This window comes from Scyliorhinus canicula, chromosome 16 (assembly GCF_902713615.1).
Source record: "Scyliorhinus canicula chromosome 16, sScyCan1.1, whole genome shotgun sequence".
NCBI lineage: Eukaryota > Metazoa > Chordata > Chondrichthyes > Carcharhiniformes > Scyliorhinidae > Scyliorhinus > Scyliorhinus canicula.
Window position 1 is genome coordinate 124,599,555 of NC_052161.1, and position 17,883 is coordinate 124,617,437.

The 17,883-nt window shown below is 38.9% G+C and overlaps 1 protein-coding gene across 19 annotated transcripts in view; it reads left to right on the forward strand.

Annotated features, from left to right (window-relative positions):
- The window catches only part of kcnab2a (potassium voltage-gated channel, shaker-related subfamily, beta member 2 a), a 307,091-nt gene that overhangs the window by 253,274 nt on the left and 35,934 nt on the right, over positions 1–17,883 (forward strand). For 16 of the 19 annotated variants that reach the window (XM_038773836.1, XM_038773842.1, XM_038773828.1 and 13 more), the window contains one exon: positions 6,276–6,320. The exons of the other annotated variants lie outside the window; for them this stretch is intronic. In XM_038773836.1, the coding sequence (XP_038629764.1) occupies positions 6,276–6,320 (45 nt within the window). The remainder of the gene's footprint in view (positions 1–6,275; positions 6,321–17,883) is intronic. 19 annotated transcript variants of the gene reach the window in all.

Below are 17,883 nucleotides of genomic sequence, written 5' to 3' on the forward strand. Positions count from 1 at the left end.
CCTTTTCAGCATCTTGTCTGTTGAAGTAACCTGCTTGCTGAAATATAGTTCCACAGGTAGCAATAATCCTCAAGTACCCTGACCATGCAGTATTTTGCTGAGGGACACCCTTGTTTCTCTTCACTAGCTCAGTGTCACCGGGCCCACTTGTCGCATCCCAACTACTGGCCTGTCTGAGATCAGCTAATTCATCCTTAAGTTTTTATAGGTCATTCAATGGATTCAAATTCCAAAACTTTGATATGGTGTGCTTGTTTCCATCAACCACTCAGAAGTTTGGGGTGTGTATGTTTAATTTAGCTGACTTTTCATTCAGACTGAGTTAAAAGTTTGAACAATCTAGATACTTCACTGAAGCATCAGGACATAGTAGCATGCAATGGACATGTGTAAATTTTATCCCACACCATGGCATTGTTAATTGGTTTGATTCACTTAATTAAGGGAGCAGGTCCACACTCTCCCTCATAGATAGGGGAAAAGAGTTGTTTCTGGGTTACTGTCGTGTGTGTGCTCGCAGGGACTTGAGAGAAGTTGGCCATCTCGAGTCTTTGTGGCATTAATTGTCCAAGTGACCTGTTCAAGGAACGATTCTGTTTAAGGAAAGTGATTTCCTACCAAATTGAAGTTTGGAACACTGCACATCCGGTTATTTATTTTTGGTTTTTGCCAATGCTTTTTTGTTAAAGCTATCTGAACATTTTTTTGAACTGTTTATGTTTACTTATAGTGGGAAATCTTTAAAATCAGGTGCCACAATATTATAATAATAATTGCTTATTGTCACAAGTAGGCTTCAATGACGTTACTGTGAAAAGCCCCTAGTCGCCACATTCCAGCGCCTGTTTAGGGAGGCTGGTACGGGAATTGAACCCGTGCTGCTGGCATTGTTCTGCCTTGCAGGCCAGCTGTTTAGCCCACAAGGGGCTGTTTAGCACTGGGCTAAATTGCTGGCTTTGAAAGCAGACCAAGCAGGCCAGCAGCACGGTTCGATTCCCGTAACAGCCTCCCCGAACAGGCGCCGGAATGTGGTGACTAGGGGCTTTTCACAGTAACTTCATTTGAAGCCTACTCATGATAATAAGCGATTTTCATTTTCATTTCATTTTTTTCACTGTGCTAAACCAGCCCCTGGTTATGGTCAATGCTTCAAGTCTAGTCCTGTAACATCTGATATCTGGCATGAGATGCAGCAGAGATGACGTAGTCACAGGCTGTAAGTGTAAGCTCTATAGTCAACCTTGGTGCAGTTTCCACGGCACATGAGACAGACAATGAGCTGAGTTAGCATTAAAGGGTTCTAATTTATATGTTCGGTGGCTTAAGAGTAAACGTTGTGGGAAAAGTGTACAAGGAGAAACTCAGAACACACTGGAGAATACCATCTGACAGATCTAGATTAAAGCTTTACTATGAAATTTATGTAGAACGTCACCCAGGATTAGGTGGCATAGTGGACATCTTTTTTTTTCTTTTAAAAAAATAAATAAATTTAGAGTACCCAATTCTTTTTTTTTCCAATTAAGGGGCCATTTAGCGTGGCCAATTCACCTACCCTGCATATTTTTTAAGGCTGTGGGGGTGAGGCCCACGCAGACACGGGGAGAATGTGCAAACTCCACACAGGCAGTGACCCAGAGCCGGGATCGAACCCAGGTCCTCAGTGCCGTGAGGCAGGTGTGCTAACCACTGCACCACCATGCTGTCCTGTTCCAGCCTGGACTAGTGGGATCATAGTCTCCTTTGTGTATTGGCTACGAAAGTCCTATGTGAAATGAATTTCTTTTTCCAATTAAAGGGCAATTTAGTGGGCCAATCCACCTAGCCGGCACATTTTTGGGTTGTGGGGGTGAGACACATGCAGATACGGGGAGAATGTGCAAACTCCACATGGACAGTGACCCGGGGCCAGGATCGAACACAGGTCCTCAGTGCCGTGAGGCAGCGGTGCTAACCACTATGCCACCCGAATGTGAGATTAATTTAGACAATTTATTGGACAAGGTCACCACACACAATTTACAGTAATTTGGCACTAAATGGCTTGCAGATAGCAATTTCATTCAAAGAGCTCCTGGATGACTAGTGTAGGAAATTGAAAAACGTCATATTGGTTTAATAAGTCTTCTGGGGTGTGGAGAGGCAGATTGTTGGATTAGATCGCAGAGTGCTTTGCTGTGCATCAACAATTGTTGACCATACTCTTGGAGTACTTGATGTTGGGACTAAAATGGAATTGCCAGAACTAACATTACCCTCGTTTTGTGAGCAGAATTCTTGCAACGGTGTAGGTAATCACTAGTAGAAGAGTGCATCAGATGGCTATTATGATTCAACAATAATATCTGTTTGAGATTTTTAACATAACTTACTCCATTGGCATTGTGAACATACGAAATAGGAGCACAAGTAGGCTATTCAGCCCCTTGAGCCTACTCCACCATTTGATAAGATCATCACTGATTTGTTTGTGTTTCAAATTCCACATCTCCACCTACCCCCGATAATCTCAGATGCTTGTTAGGCAAGGGAATAGATCTATTTCTGCCTTAAAAATATTCAATGACCCCCCTCCACCACTTTCTAATGCAAAGTTATAAATTTGCACAACCCTCCGAGAGAAAAGAATTGTCCTAAAAGGGCAACCCCTAATTTAAAACAGTAATCCCTAGTTATGGCATTCCAAATGTCTACCATTCTGATGCTTAATGCATCCTTTTCTTGTGCTAGTGTGGTGCCACACAACATGTAATTATCTCTTTTATGTGCGACATCACCACCAGGTGAAATGACAGATGTGTTTTTCTCTTTCTACTGCCATCACCCACTCTTGAGGAATAGTTAATGTTGAAAGCAATTGGTAAATGTGATAAGCCTCAAACGTTTCAGTGCATCAAACTCTATTGAAATTATTTAATGTGTGGTTTTGGAATCGGGCCTTGCACCTTTGTCCTTATACGATCATTGAAAGAAAACTTAGCTGATCTCAGCTCGGACAGTAGTTGCAACACTACAATTAATCTTAGTATTTCTATTCTGGGTAGGAGAAATATCAGCCAGAGTTCCCACTCATGGTCATTAGTTTTCAACCGAAATTATGAATAATGTATATGGATGTTAGCTGAAAATAGAATCTAGCGTGGTTGTGATACCATGCATAGTTAAATATCCTGCAGTCACTCAACTCTCACAACGGCAGTACACCCCACTATGGACAATTGCGTGCCAATTGTTATTCCAGGTGCTTAGATCTAATAACAGTAGCTCGATTTCTGCTGAAATCACACTACTTGCTAGACTTTTTGCAGGTTGTTTTTGTTCTTTGTTCCTTCTGATAATTTAATATGGAATATACATATAGAAATTAAACTGTATTGATGACTTATAATTCTGTATGTTAAGTACCTCACTCAGCATGTCAGCAAAATGCTAATGCAATTTTAAATTATCAGGATCATCCAAAGGATTCTTGGAGTGAAAGTCCTTCACAGTTCATTACAAAAATGTTCTTGCTATAACCAAGCTAGTAATGGTAGAAGTGACTAACGGTGATGGTGCTTGTGGCATCACTATTAGTCCATATAAGATATGTTAAGCGGTTTATAAAACAATGTCCCTTTTGTAGGCCTACATAAACTGTATATGTGCCTGGCTGTGTGGATGCTCTTGAGCTAATTTTCAGTGGATGCCTGTCAAAGATTCAACCATTAAGCCAACAATTCTGATGTTGATATTGCAGGCACAATTTGGAGTGGAATTACAGCTGAATTTTTCAGCTGATAATAGACAGTCGAATTCAGGGGTGTGAAAATACAGTTTGGTGTGGAAGTTCGGTTGCGTGGCAAGAGCTATCATATTTGTGATTATTTTTGCAGATTTGCAATACGTCTTGTATATTTTGCTAATAATTGGCTGTGTGTGTTTTGCCGGTCTGTTCACTTTTTGGGTTTCTGTTTTAGTATCTTCACACTTCTTCCATGAAGAACAGTGTGAAGTAATGGAAGGATTCACAGGCTGATTTAACATTCTGACATGAATGCTCATTTCATGGTCATAATCATCTTTATCCCAGTAGTTGGGGAGGAGGGTGGAGGCTTTGGAGTTTGTCCAGAACTACATGTAGGCGGGGTGGGTGCCAAAACCCATATAATGAAATGGGTGAGGGCGCACTCCCAACTCAAATATCCTGCCGGATGTCAACCCAGACCTGAGAGCCGAATGTCTGTTTGCCGGGACTGTCTGCAGTGCAGTTCGAATCCTGCACCTTCTGATTCAGGTGGAACGCGAATAACACCGTTTCACTTGGGTTACCTTACTGACCTAAAACCAGGAATGAAAGACTGATTTATTAACATCAGTTGTTCAGTGCGATCTCTTGATAAAAAAACTTACTTTTCATGCTGAGAAGTCACCACTTCAAAATGCTAATGTTGTCAGTATAAAATAACAGCCCAGAGGGAGTTTCAAATATGGAAAGACTAGATCTACACTTAACAGCTGCTGAAAGTTTTTCATAATTCAGCTGACCAAACTATTAAAAAATGTAATCTCAAAAATACCCTTACAGAAATCCAGGCAACAACACTGATCTTTTCAAACAGTTTTTATCATTCACAGTTTTTGATTTTTGCCATTTCTCTATAATTCCATTTGAGTCTTCCATTTGTAACTTGTTTCTCCTGCTATCATCTAGTTTTTCTCAACTGTTCTGATTACAACCCTTTAACATTCACTGTTACACCTTTACATACATGGCTCCCACAAGATTAAGAACTCCTCAGTAAACAGTATTGAGTTATATAGAAATGGCCTCAAGCTTGTTCTGAGTTAGCTGATGTCAAAGTGTGCATCAAAGTTCAAGACAGTAATCGCCAGTACTGTCATCTTGTCCTCATCCAAAGTCCATCCACTGTTACATTCCAGTAAGGTCAGTAGATAGTGATCGTTTTTATTTTTCTCCTCCCCAACCCAAGGGCACCATTAATCAAATCTGTGTTCCATGAGGGAGTTAGCTACATGTTCTTTTCCTTGCGCTGCATTGATTGGAGCTGGGAACTTGATTGCTGTCTCATTCAAAGTGTATGTTTTTTGCACTACAACCCTCTTGAACTAGTTGGGCTGGAGTGGTAGGGTGTTGGGAGATTTGTCATAAGGCATTAACAATAATAATGCACTTAATATAGTGCCGTTAAATATTTCAAGGTGCTCTACAGGGACAGTGGGAGGAATTAACACCAAACAAGGATTCTGAGAGACGGAATTAAATATGTGGAGGTTTTTGAAAGTGCAAGATACAAAGAGACACAACATGCACTCTAATTTTTTTTGTGGGCACAAGCAACTTAATTAAATAGGACCTTTTGCATTTTTTTTGCATAACATAAAATGAAATGAAAATCGCTTATTGTCACGAGTAGGCTTCAATGAAGTTACTGTGAAAAGCCTCTAGTCGCCACATTCCGGCGCCTGTTCGGGGAGGCTGATACGGGAATTGAACCGTGCTGCTGGCCTGCCTTGGTCTGCTTTAAAAGCCAGCGATTTAGCCCAGTGTGCTAAAGGGGATGACTTAGGTGGGGCCTGCACAGGAACTTCTGGGTTGCTGCGCAGCTCAGAGGAAATATTTGAGAGGTGATGTCACTTCAGCAAAGAAGTCCAGGTTGAAGATGTGTGACTGATACCAGTGGTAGCGTGACAGCCGCACAGACCAGAGCTAGAAGAGCGCAGTAGTGCAGGCTGGGATGTTGGGACAATTTAATAATACTGCATTATTTTTGGAATAATTTGACAGTCATCCTCAAGCTCATATGTGCCAGTTTAATCCAAATCTAGTACTGTGGCGGATATTTTTCCCACTGCCACTCCTACCATACTATTCATTCACCGAACCCAGTTAATACTACATGTCATCCCTGCAGTTGATTTTGTCAAACAAGTTTGATTGGTACTGCATTTAAAATCTAGGCTATGTAGGTAAACAAAAGGGATAATGTCTTTTTAAACTGAAAATTTTCATAACCTGATAGAATACATTATTTTTATTTTGTTCATAGTGTATTTGAGCCTTTACAAGTTGTATGTATTTTATAATAGATATGTTAAATATGTATGTTTCTTGTAAGACATTTCATTGGGCTACTGTTTTCTGAACTGGGAAGTCATGTGTATATGTATGTATATATAGAATTTACTTATGCCTCTCCCGTGCCCTAAATTCTGCAATGTAATGTGCCTTCAGCTGTAAACTCTGGTTTTCTTAAATCTTCTTTTATTACCAGGGGATCCATTTAGTTCTTCAAAGTCAAGAACATTCATCATTGAAGGTACACAGTACCCAAGAAATGAGTATTAATACGTAGCTGTTTCTGAGGCATTTTATGGGACAGATTGTTCGTTCACTCTGCTCCTACTTCCTCTCCTTCCTCCCACAGAAGTAACTTCCCCATAAAATGCAAGTTACCTGACTTATAAAAACATCTTGCAAGTAAATAAAAATGATTCTATCCTACCCTTTTGCTTTTTTTGAACATGTTTCTTCTTTTTTGATCACCTGTTCCTCATCCCTGAAACTTGCATGTTGCCCAGTGCCAATCCATTAGGTCTCAGCACTTTAATTGAGTTTCCATTTACTCCGTGCTTTCAGGTTTGCCAACATTTCATTTTGAATTCCTGTCATTCTGTGAATGGTAGGGCTGTGTATACCAATGTTACATAGAGAGTATGAACCTATTCTTAGAAAGTTAACTGCTTACTTTATTTTTATACAAGTCTTGTTCCTAATTTTGTTTGAACTTAAATTGTACACCTCATCCTACCCGAGTGTTTGCTTTGGCTGTTTTTTTTATTAAATGTTTGCGAGATGGTGCCAATTCATTTTATTTTTCTTACCTTTGTGAAATTTTCTCCCCTCATCTCCCCGTTGCTGATTTTATTTTTGTGTTGGTGCTATGAGCAATGTGTAATAAGTAGGCTGTTATGACTTTTAACCCTAACAAATATAAATCAATATATTACCAAAATGAATCTTATGAAAAGTAGCAGACAGCCTTCCCATTTCCCATTGCTGAATGACACATGTCTGCAGAAGTAGAATGGGGATGGAGGAGGTTGTCGCAAGTGTATCTAAGTTTGGGTAAGTATGAAACCACTAAACTGAAACCTGTTCTTCTGGTCACTTTGATTAAGCAGCGGGCAGTTTAGTTCTAATTCATTTAAGATTTCATGGTTTCCACCCCCACCTCCCCTTCCCCTTATCCACCCCCCAGCCCTCACCAGAATTAATTGTGCATCACTGGTGTGGAGGCATTAGATTTTGCTGGCACTCGACCTCAAAAAAGTCGATTTGAGCTTTATGATTGCAGTGAGCACAAGTTTCTCAATCCTTCCTACCACTTTCCCCATGGCTTATACCATCGGACAATCTGATGTTGATTTTGTGTTTTAACAACTGATTTAAATCAAGTAGAGCCCATCTTGGATAAGGTAGGGGTGTCCTAAAATGGCCAGAGCAACTGGTAAATATGAAACCTGCAACCTTATTAACCCCTTTACCAGCCTGGCAAGCATCTGCTAGTGTGATTGTTGTGGTAGATGCAGTGGAATCCTCTTAAGAACAATTGTAAATTGTCAGTTACCTGAACAGGACTTGGATGTTAAGAAAGGTTTTAATATTGATTACAAAATGTAATCAAGTTTTCTGCAGTGCCAGTTACCTGCTAATTGATCTGACAAATGGAGGTTTACTACTCTAATTGAAATGTTAACAATATGCTCTTGAGATGTTGAGTGTTGGTAATTAAACACAAGATCAATAACTATAGTCAAATCCATGTAGAAGTTAAATGAAGGTGAACAAAAAAATATTCAAACATAAAATTGAAATTTAGGTGTTCATACAAGATTACATTTCAATAAATAGAAATGGTTTCATACACTGGGAGAAAAAAGTTTATCAGACTGAGAATTTGGTACAAATTGTATTGATCTTTTGTGAGTTCCACTGTATTTTGTTATGTTATGTGAATGCCATTCAAATCTAAATATAGGTTAGCATCACGCTAAGAAAATTTTGTTTAAACCTATAAATAGATTTGTGGCGATGAAGGGGTTAAGCAGTTGTGAAAGGGTAATCATTTTACCTAGGAGCACTGGGCCACATTTATTTAAGAGGGTGACAGGTTGTGATCCCACTGGCCTGAGCAGTTAAGTCATTTGAACCATGAAGGTGTCAGGTCCAATCCCAAATCTAGCCGAGTCAGCTGACCTTAATCAGGGTCAAATAATTGACGTCAGCACGACTGGGTTAGGGAGGGGAAAATCAGCTGGGATTCCACTCCTGATAACTGTTTAGTAGCCCTTGTTAGAAATAATGGTGTAAAACAGCATATAGCTGAATTGTGATGCTTACCACAGTTGAATATTCTCTCCATGGGTCACATGAAGAATGGCAATGTGGGTGAGATAGCAGATCAGTGCCAATTATATCCCACCACTGAATTGGCACCTTCCAGAGATAAGAGCAGGGAAGATTTTTTTTTTAAGGCTGTGTAGGTGACAGTGAGCCAGACACTTGAAAAGCATTTTTTATTTCTAAACACAAATTTTTAAGGATGCTAACCAAAAGAATTGTGATAAATGTGAGATGTGTCAATTAAATATTGTAATCACAACATAACTACCATTAGTGCTTCATTTGGGGCATGACGCGTTAATGCTTGTTCAGCCATCTATGGCTGTGCATACAGTTAGATGCATTGCTGAAAGTGACCATTTAGTGCAGGTTTCATTGTGTATTAATAATTGATTATTGCAAGCCCTACCGTAGGTTAATTTTAGTGATAGACTGGTACTGTTTTTTAGCTAAGCTGGTCCTGGTGTAAAATCTTGCTAGGTATTGCAGTCGTCATTGCTGAACCACTCACAGCTGTCACTCTTCATTCAGACTGTCCATATGGATTTGCTTCCAGATCCAATGTAAGGAATTATTCAACTACCTTGCAACAGCTTGATTCTGTTCACAAGGCTGAAGGGATGAGAATAACAATGGGGGATGTACACATCAGGTTAATTTACATTTGCATATTTGGACTACCTGCCATTTCAGAATATTGAAACCAAAGTGCAAAAGGAACATGAGCCTTGAGGCGGAGTATATTCAGTGAGATACTGTAAGTCCAGGTGAGGTTTGGGTGGCAGTGTTAACAAAAGATGATATCCCTGTGGCCGCATTAAGACAGAATACAACTAGATAAAGTTAAGAAATACAAAGTGAAATCTTTTACATGACACGGAACAGTAGAGATGAGATAGAGGAGAATAACTAGACTGGAATAAAGGTAATTAATTAATGAGATCAAAGTTGAGCAATAGTGTTCAAAATGTAGACCGGTTCATTGTAAGAAGAATAGGGTAGCAGTGTCAATAAGGATGCTGTAAATAAAAAGAACAAAGTTCAGCAAGGTAAAAAGATATCTGAGCCAAATTAACTCGGTAACGAATGGCCAGATCAGCAGTGGGAAATCTGCAAATATCAAATTGAACAAATGCAGAATAACTGTATTCCTACAAGGCATCAAAGAGTTTATCAAATAAATGAGCTCCATTACATTAAATACAATAAACTAATAGTTGTTTCGTAGTACAGAACGTGAGTATTGTTGAAAAAAAGACATGTCAAAGTTTTTCATCTTGCACTCATCAGGTCACTTCACAAGAATACCAGTATAAGGGAAAAAACAATTTATACTGTATGAGAAGAGAATACTGTTTGGTTGGCAAGTGGACTCTGGTCAAACATTACCATGGTGAATGCATCAGTTGATTGTAACTGACAGATAACTGCCAAGCATTGTTGATTTTTAAACCAAGCAGCTTGACCCTGATTGGTCAACGATTGGGGGAAGAATCAGCAAATGGCTGTCATTTATTTTGTTTAGCCGAAATAGATGCAATGTATATACATGTTCTTTCTGTCTGCTAAGAATGAAGCCCTGTGTCTTCAGGTATGTAAGATTCCAGTACATGCAAATGTGTCACACTGAAAGCCCGACTGACAATTTTAAATTGGTTGTCAGTGTAATTGTTAGCACACTGAGGATTGTTTAGCACTTTTCACAGCCGAAGTGCCCAGACTACCTTAGATTACCCTGGAAGGGTGAGATATCTCAAAAATTGGAGCAACGGGTGAAGTACAACACAGTAACAAAACGAGTGGTATTCCTCACTAACAGGATGCTGCCATCAAACCAAAATGACATTCTGCCTATCACACAAATGAGTAATGTGGTGTATGAATTTCAGTGCCAGTATGATGCTAGATGTGTAGATATTGGCGGACTTTATGTCACAGCTTCTGTTCCCTATGGGCAAGGTACAGACCATACCCAACCAGCCGTGCTTGCAAAATTCAAAACAGAGTAGACAAGATTTGCTAAATAAAATAATCCTCAGTGTGCTGAGTGTGACACATTTGCGTGTACTGGAAATTACATACCTAAAGACACATAGAAACATTATTTCAGCTAAGCAAAATAAATGACAGCCATTCACTGATTCCTTGGCCAGGGCAATGTCTTAACAATTAAATCAGGATCAAGCTGCCTGGTTTAAATTTCAAACAATGCTTAGCAGTTATCTGTCAGTTATTATCAACTGGTGCATTCTCCATGGAAATGCCTCGACCAGAATCCATTTGCCAACCAATCAGCATTCTCTTCTCATACAGTATAAATTGTTGTTTTCCCCTTATACTGGTATTCTTGCGCAGTGTCCGGATGAAAAGCTTTGATATGTATCTTTTTTCAGCAACACATTAAATTAAACTGAGGTTTGAAAGGAAGGCATATGATAAAGTTGAATTAACAATTAATCATGAGGATTGTAGAATGTGTCGTAGGGAGATGAGAAGGGAGATTAGCAGGGCTGAAAGTGAATCAAGGACAGCTAATAGATTTGTGACAAGCATACGTTGAAGAAATAACTATAGATAAGGGACCGTTAAGTCTATGTAGTTCATGGATTTCCAGAAGGTATCCAGTAATGTCACATGGGAAGTTCATTGGGAAAAACCCACAGATTTGGTATGAGAAAAAATGTAGCAGTATGGTTAGCAAGTTGGCTGGCTGACAGATAGGAAACAGGAAGTTGGGTAAAGGAGTATTGTTCAGATTGAAGAAGAGTTGTACCCCTGGGGTTTGTGCTAAGTGAACTTGAGTCATTGCTAGATATAGATGATTTATTTGGCCATGCAGATGTAAAACTCAAAATTTGCCCATCCTCCTTTGGTGCCATCACCAATCAATGAGGTCGGTAAGAGTTCAGGAAGGCATAGATACATTAGCAGAATGGGAGAATAACTATCAGATGAGATTGTGTGCATGAGGTAATACATTTTGGAAGAAAAAATTAATAATCATTACCATTTAGGTTTTTGGTTATAGTATTGAAGAGCAAGATAACTATGAATTTGCTCTAAACAGTAGTTGGAGAAAAAGGCTTGAATGTATATACTACTTCTTTCTTAACTTGAGCACATCCAAAGCTTTAGTCAATTAAGTACTTTTTTGAACTGTAGCCATTGTTATAATGTTGGAACCGCAGTCCCAGTTAAGAGTACAGTTAGGTTTCGGGAACCCTATGATAGTACGAACATTAAAACAATGGAGAGCATACACCACATAGTCAGGAGTGTGATAGTTACAAGGATATGTTTAAGATATTGGGACCATTTTCAGTAGAGCAGAGAGGACAAGAGGAGATTTAATTGAAGTTTTTTAATTTTGAAGAAGAGTTTGTATTGAGTGAATAAGGAGAGACTATTTCTCAGGGTGGGGTGAATCAGCAATGAGGGGCCATCAATTTGGAATGATCACTACAAAAATGAGAGGATTGAGAGAAATTTCTTAACGCAGTGGTTTGTTGGAGCATGGAATGCTTTTTAACAGGGGGTGTATGAGGCAAAGATCATTGTGTCTTTTAAGAAAAAGTGATAGATATTTGAAGTAGAAGAGACGGAGCTTATGGGAGATTGCTATCCAGTAGGATTTGATTTGGTTTATTCTAGAAAAGAGATAGCACAGGCACAATAGAGCATATGGCCTTTTTGTGGAAGCATATAATCATAAAGTACACAAGGAGGCCATTCAGCCCATCATGTCTGTGAAACAATGGAAGGATAGGCCTTTTTTGTAGAATCATAATCAGGCAGCACGCAAGGACTCCATTCTGCCCATCATTTCTGTGTTGGCTCTTTGAAAAATCTATCCATTTAATCCCACTGTCCTGCTTTTTCCCTATAACTCTGCATATTTTTCCTTTTCAAATATATCTCCAGTTCACTTGTGTGCGCTGAAAATGTATGTGGTTCTATTTAAACTTGTGCAGTGAGGATGCAGCACTGTGACCAGATGAGAGCTTTGGTAGCTGCGCCTCTGTACAATCATGTAAAATACAATTCCAATAACATTCGTACCAGTCGATCACTAATTGTTTTGGTCCTAGCCTTTGTGTTTTGTTAAAGCCTTGACTTTCCTTTCCATTTGATTAAAATGAAAGCCTGCTCAACTACTTAATGCATCACCTGTAAAGTAGCAGCCCTGTCAGAATTGCTGCTGAATTCTTTGTGCTTTTGTCTATGGTGCATGTTTAGCATTTTCAGCCTTTGTCTTTTTCTTCTTTTATCTTTGGCCTCTATGTGCCTGTGCATAATTTTATGGAAAAGCTGCATGATGACAGATTGGGCTGAGAAGCCTTGGTGGGATTATAGATATTGTATTTGGGGGTTCTTTTTTTTAAAATCTTTTATTCCACAAGTCTGGCAATAAAATTTAAGATATGCCTTGCAAGCAATGTATTCATGTAACAGGACCAGAAAGGATGGAGGGATGGAGGAAAAGAAAAGGGAGGGAAAAATTGGCCAAGTGCATTCTGAATTCATTAGTAAAATGTTTTTTTCAAAAATATCAATGCTTGACACGGCAAACTACACTCAGCCCTTCTGATTGTCTGGCGGATTCCGGTCTAAGCATTTAGTTTTGTGCCATGTTACTGATTGGTGTATTTGAACCAACCCCCTCTATCCAATTGACTGAATTCTGTAGGTTTCACTCAGTGTGAGAACTGTTTGTCCCTTATTGTTGGCCTACATGAGACAATAGAAGCTTTTTTGAGGACTGCAACGGCATTTGTTTTGCACCAAAATATTACATAGGGATAAATGTATTTCCTATAATGCACTGTCCAGGGAATAGTATAAGGAGAAGTTTTGTGTTAGTGTATTAAACTACTGAGTATGACAGGTTGTGAGCAATCATTTTGCTCCCCATTTTCTAAAGATCGCAGGCTGGATTCTCCACTGTCGTGATTCTTCGTTGCGCCGGCAGTGCCCCATGCGCCCCACATCCCGAAGCTGCACCCCATGGTATAAATAGGGAGCTCCCCACTCTTGGAACATCATGGTGTATTTGGGAGAGTTTGAGAGAAAATGCCTGCCCACGTTTGTCTTGTACAGTCAGCTATAGAGCATAAAACACTAATGGTAGAGAGCTGAGAAGTGCCAGTGAGTGGACAAAAAGTTTAATTTAAAATACTAGTTAAGGCTGTGAAACAATTCAACAAAATACACTTTCTATTCAAATTAATTTTAACGGTATGAACAGTAGAATGTAGTCAATTATTACCAAGCCAATTAACTTTGGATGCTAATTTTAATAATTTTTTATGGAAACAAATCAAACATCAATTAGTATATTGTGTAAACAAAATACATCTAGAAAATCTTGTTGGATCATTTATCAATTCTAAAATCCATCCATCCTTTTGTCCTTATATTTGAAAAAACAGATCATGTTAAACAAATTTGTAGATGTGTACATAATGATCTTATAGGTGCTCAATACCTATTGGTAGCAAGGATGAGAAATCAGCTGGGGTTTCCACTCCGGATCAACAGCAATCCCTTTTGCAGTCCCTGTCAGGGAGCATTTAACTCTGCAGTTGGATAGCTTGGCCATACTGCTACAGTTGGCACATGAAGAATGGCCACTCAGTCAAAAATATATCAGAAGGAGCCCACCTACTTCAAGAAGTCGATTCAAGAAGGAAATAATTGGAGAAAATTAGCAAGGGGAGTACAGATTTTAGGGATAATAAAAACAGAAGTAGCTGGAAATACTCAGCAGGTCAGGCAGCATCTTTGGAGAGAAAGAGTTAACTTTTCAGCTCTGTGACCTTTCATCAGACATAGATTCATGTAAGTTTTGATGAAAGGTCAACAACCTGAAATGTAAACTCTGTTTCTCCCCAAAGATGCTGTCTAGCTTGCTGAGTATTTCCCAGCATTTTCTGTTTTCATTTCAGATTCCCAACGCATGCTGTATTTAGCTTTGAATTAAAGTATTTGGGCTGTTTTCTGATCAATGTAGTTTGGGTGTGAATGCTTCGCACACTTGGGCCAAATTGTTTTCTGTGATGTTTCAGCCCAGTCTTAACACATTTAAATTGTGCATACTGGAATTTGGTACACAACAGCTCAGATTGGATGCTTTGTCCTTGAGAATATATACATGGTTATACCTACAGTAGATTTGACATTCAGATTTTAAAAAAATATCATACTTGTGTCCTTGTAGTCTTGCATATATTGTCAAATCATTTGTTAATTTCTTGTTTGTGTATAGTTCGCTTCATGCCCTCATTTTCCCATTATTTCACACTTGTCACCTAGCTGAATCTCATAATCACAGTTGGATAATGCCATTTTGTGTTTGTGTTCAGTTGTTCACAGACAGCTTTTTTTTCTGCAAAAGGGTATGATGGACAGTTTTCTCCTGTAAAGTGGCTTTTAACCAGCCAGAATTACGGAAAGCTTTGATTTCCCATAACCACCATTCCGAGTGGGGTTCAATAAAGTAGCTGACAAGGGCACTCTAGTCTGGAGCAGAGGGACCTGTTCTTGTGACCTTGCTCCTCAGTACCACTGCAATTGATATAACCCTAAAAGAGATAGACTGCAAGATAAACAGAAAATGTTAAAAATTAACAGCTTGTCAGCATCTGAAAAGGGAAAATTCAGGTTAATTGAGAACCATTGTTCATTCTCAGAAACAAAATGGACTTGCTACATGCTATTTATTTACAGCATCCGTAACGTTTTGCTTTATCATGACAAACGTGACATTGTTAGTAATCATGAATATCTTTCTTGGCAATCGGCGAAATATAAAGAAGAGTATGAGTGATGAGGTACAAAATGCCCTCCAAATAACAACATTCAAAAATTGTATTTTCCCTGCTCCTTAATATAGAAAGAAAAATGTTAAAGTATCTAATTCCTTCAGTATGTCTGAAAGCACTTCGTAGCCAGTTTGGGAATTACAGCTGATTTGCACACTGAACGTCTGAGAGCAGTAATGAGTTGAAGGACCCATTCATCTATTTTGCTGGTTCACAGGTCATCCAAATGATAGCACCTCAACTATGGAACACAGCACTGATGTGTCAGTATATGTTGTGTGCTCAACTCCCGGAGGTGAAACCCCCCCCCCCCCCCCCCCTTCTGTGGCCAGTCTTAGCAAATCCAACAAGTTTACACTGGAATTGGTACCACATTCACACTTTGAATGATGAGTTGACTTCACTAAAGTCAATGAAAAAGCTATGCTCAATCTTCTTTGGATGAGTTTTCTCAGACCGTTAGTGGAGGAGTCAATAAGAACTCAAATCGAGTGCAGTCCACCTAACAAAGCAAATGAAAAAACATCAACAACAACTGTGGACAACTCTGCTGTCCAAACTATTCCCATCCTCCTGGTTTTTGTTTAATTTGGGCTCTGTAAAATTGGAGAAAACCACTCATTTTTGTAAAAGAAATTACCATGACATTTCTTTCTGGACATTATTTTGTTACTATGACTTCACAGAACCAGCCAAATAAAAATACTCCCTGAAAAATGTATACTAATGATTTCGTTGTATTTGACGAATTCAAATCAATCATCCTGGTTTGAATAAAAGTGATTTATTTTTTCTATATCATTGCATCCTTAAAATGAAACCATTCCTTATTGATCATAAATGTCATCGCTAATGTTTCTCTGATGTTGGTGATATAGCAAAGGAAAGATCACACACATGTGGCTATGGAGAGGCAGAACTCGGAAACTAGAGAATGATCAAAATGCAAGATTAGAAATTTCTACCTGCTATAGCTTTAGCCATTAAATGCAAGTTACCATTTTGCGTTCCTGCAGGGTAAGATTGCTTAATTTGGTGTCAAATTTGTAGTTTTATATCATGGACACATGCGTACTAATTTAGTTGGAACTTCCTCGGTTCATTTCATTCACATTTAAAGCCAGCAGCTGAGGACACATATAACCAAGTGGTGCAATCGAAGTTTCAGAAGTGAAAGATCAGTAAGGTTCCTATCTCTGATTGCTGTTCATTGACTCTTTACTGGAAAGTATATATTATGCATGTACAAGGATGCCAGGGTTACGCTTGGCTCTGATGTCTCTTGTGAGAGGTACTCACTGCCTAGACTAAATTTTGGACAGTAGATGGTGCCTGGGAAACCATACAGCAGCAACATTTCTAAGAGCTAGAGAAGAAAAGTGAGGAAAGAATGCCGCAGTTCAAAGATATATTGGGTAGAAGAAAAAGTTTGACATCTATTAACAATCAAATTTGCGATAAAGAAGATAATCTCATCCCTTTTTATCATGCACACCATGCCACAAAGAAAAATTGCTACAGAATAGCAATTGTTTTTGAGCCAAAGATCTGACTTCAATGTACTTTTTTGCATCTTTCTGCAAGCAGCTGAAAAAAAGGAAAATGTGGTTAAGCGATAGGGTGTTCAATCTACACCAAAGTTCAACTTCGAGTTCTGGCAATATTTTTAATTCTCCTATTTAAATTCTAGTTTTGCTGTACCATTGCTGTTTATGGTTGTGCATCCAGATTGTGCTTTAGTGCAGTGATTCTCAGCCATTCACGCTCTGACTCCTCTTCACCTCAGTGAATTTGCTACTGCGCTATGTCTCTGAGCTTCCATTTGTGTGGTGCCTATCCTGGAACATTGGCCAAATCGAGATTCAGTGCTTTTCCCTCTTTTCCTTCCCCTTCAAAAAAGACAAGTATCGTCAAGCAATGCTATTCAGCAGTACTATCAAGACATATTAGTAAGGAATATTATGGGGCAAGTTTATTTGGCTGTGCTGTTAGGTAACTGGGTTAATCTAGCATTCAAACAACAAACTTTATTTTTGTTTCTCATTCTTCATGAAGTAACTGCCCTTTTTTTACATTTAAAAATGTAATGCAAGAGCAAAGGTGGGTTTAGACCTTAAGTCCATTATTCCTTGTTGCAGTGCTCCTGTGGCCCTTAAAAAAAAACTTAATGTGAAAAAACTGACCTACATTTGTATAGCACCTTTCATGTTCTCAGGATATCCCAGAGTCAATTAGTCATTTTTAAATTGCCACTTTTATAAGGCAAGCGCAAAAGCTATTTTGTGCACAGCAAGGTCCACAATCCGCAATGAAGTGAATGACCAGCTGGTCTGTTTTTGGTGATGTTGGTTAAAGAACAAATGTTGGTTTAGGATACCGCTGGTGTACTCCCCTGTTCTTCAGATAGTGCCATAGAAAGTTTTTGCATTTGCCTGAGATGGTAGACCACGTTTCAGGTTAGCATCTCATCTTAAAGACTGCATCTACATTGAAATGTCTACTCTGGTTTTATTCTGAAATCTTAGACCTTTTTGGATTCATTCACAGGATGTGGATGTCGCTGGCAAAGCCAGCATTTATTGCTCATCCTTAACGTTCCTTGAAAAGATGGTGTTGAACTGCCTTCTTAAACTGCTGCAGTCCATGTGGTTATGG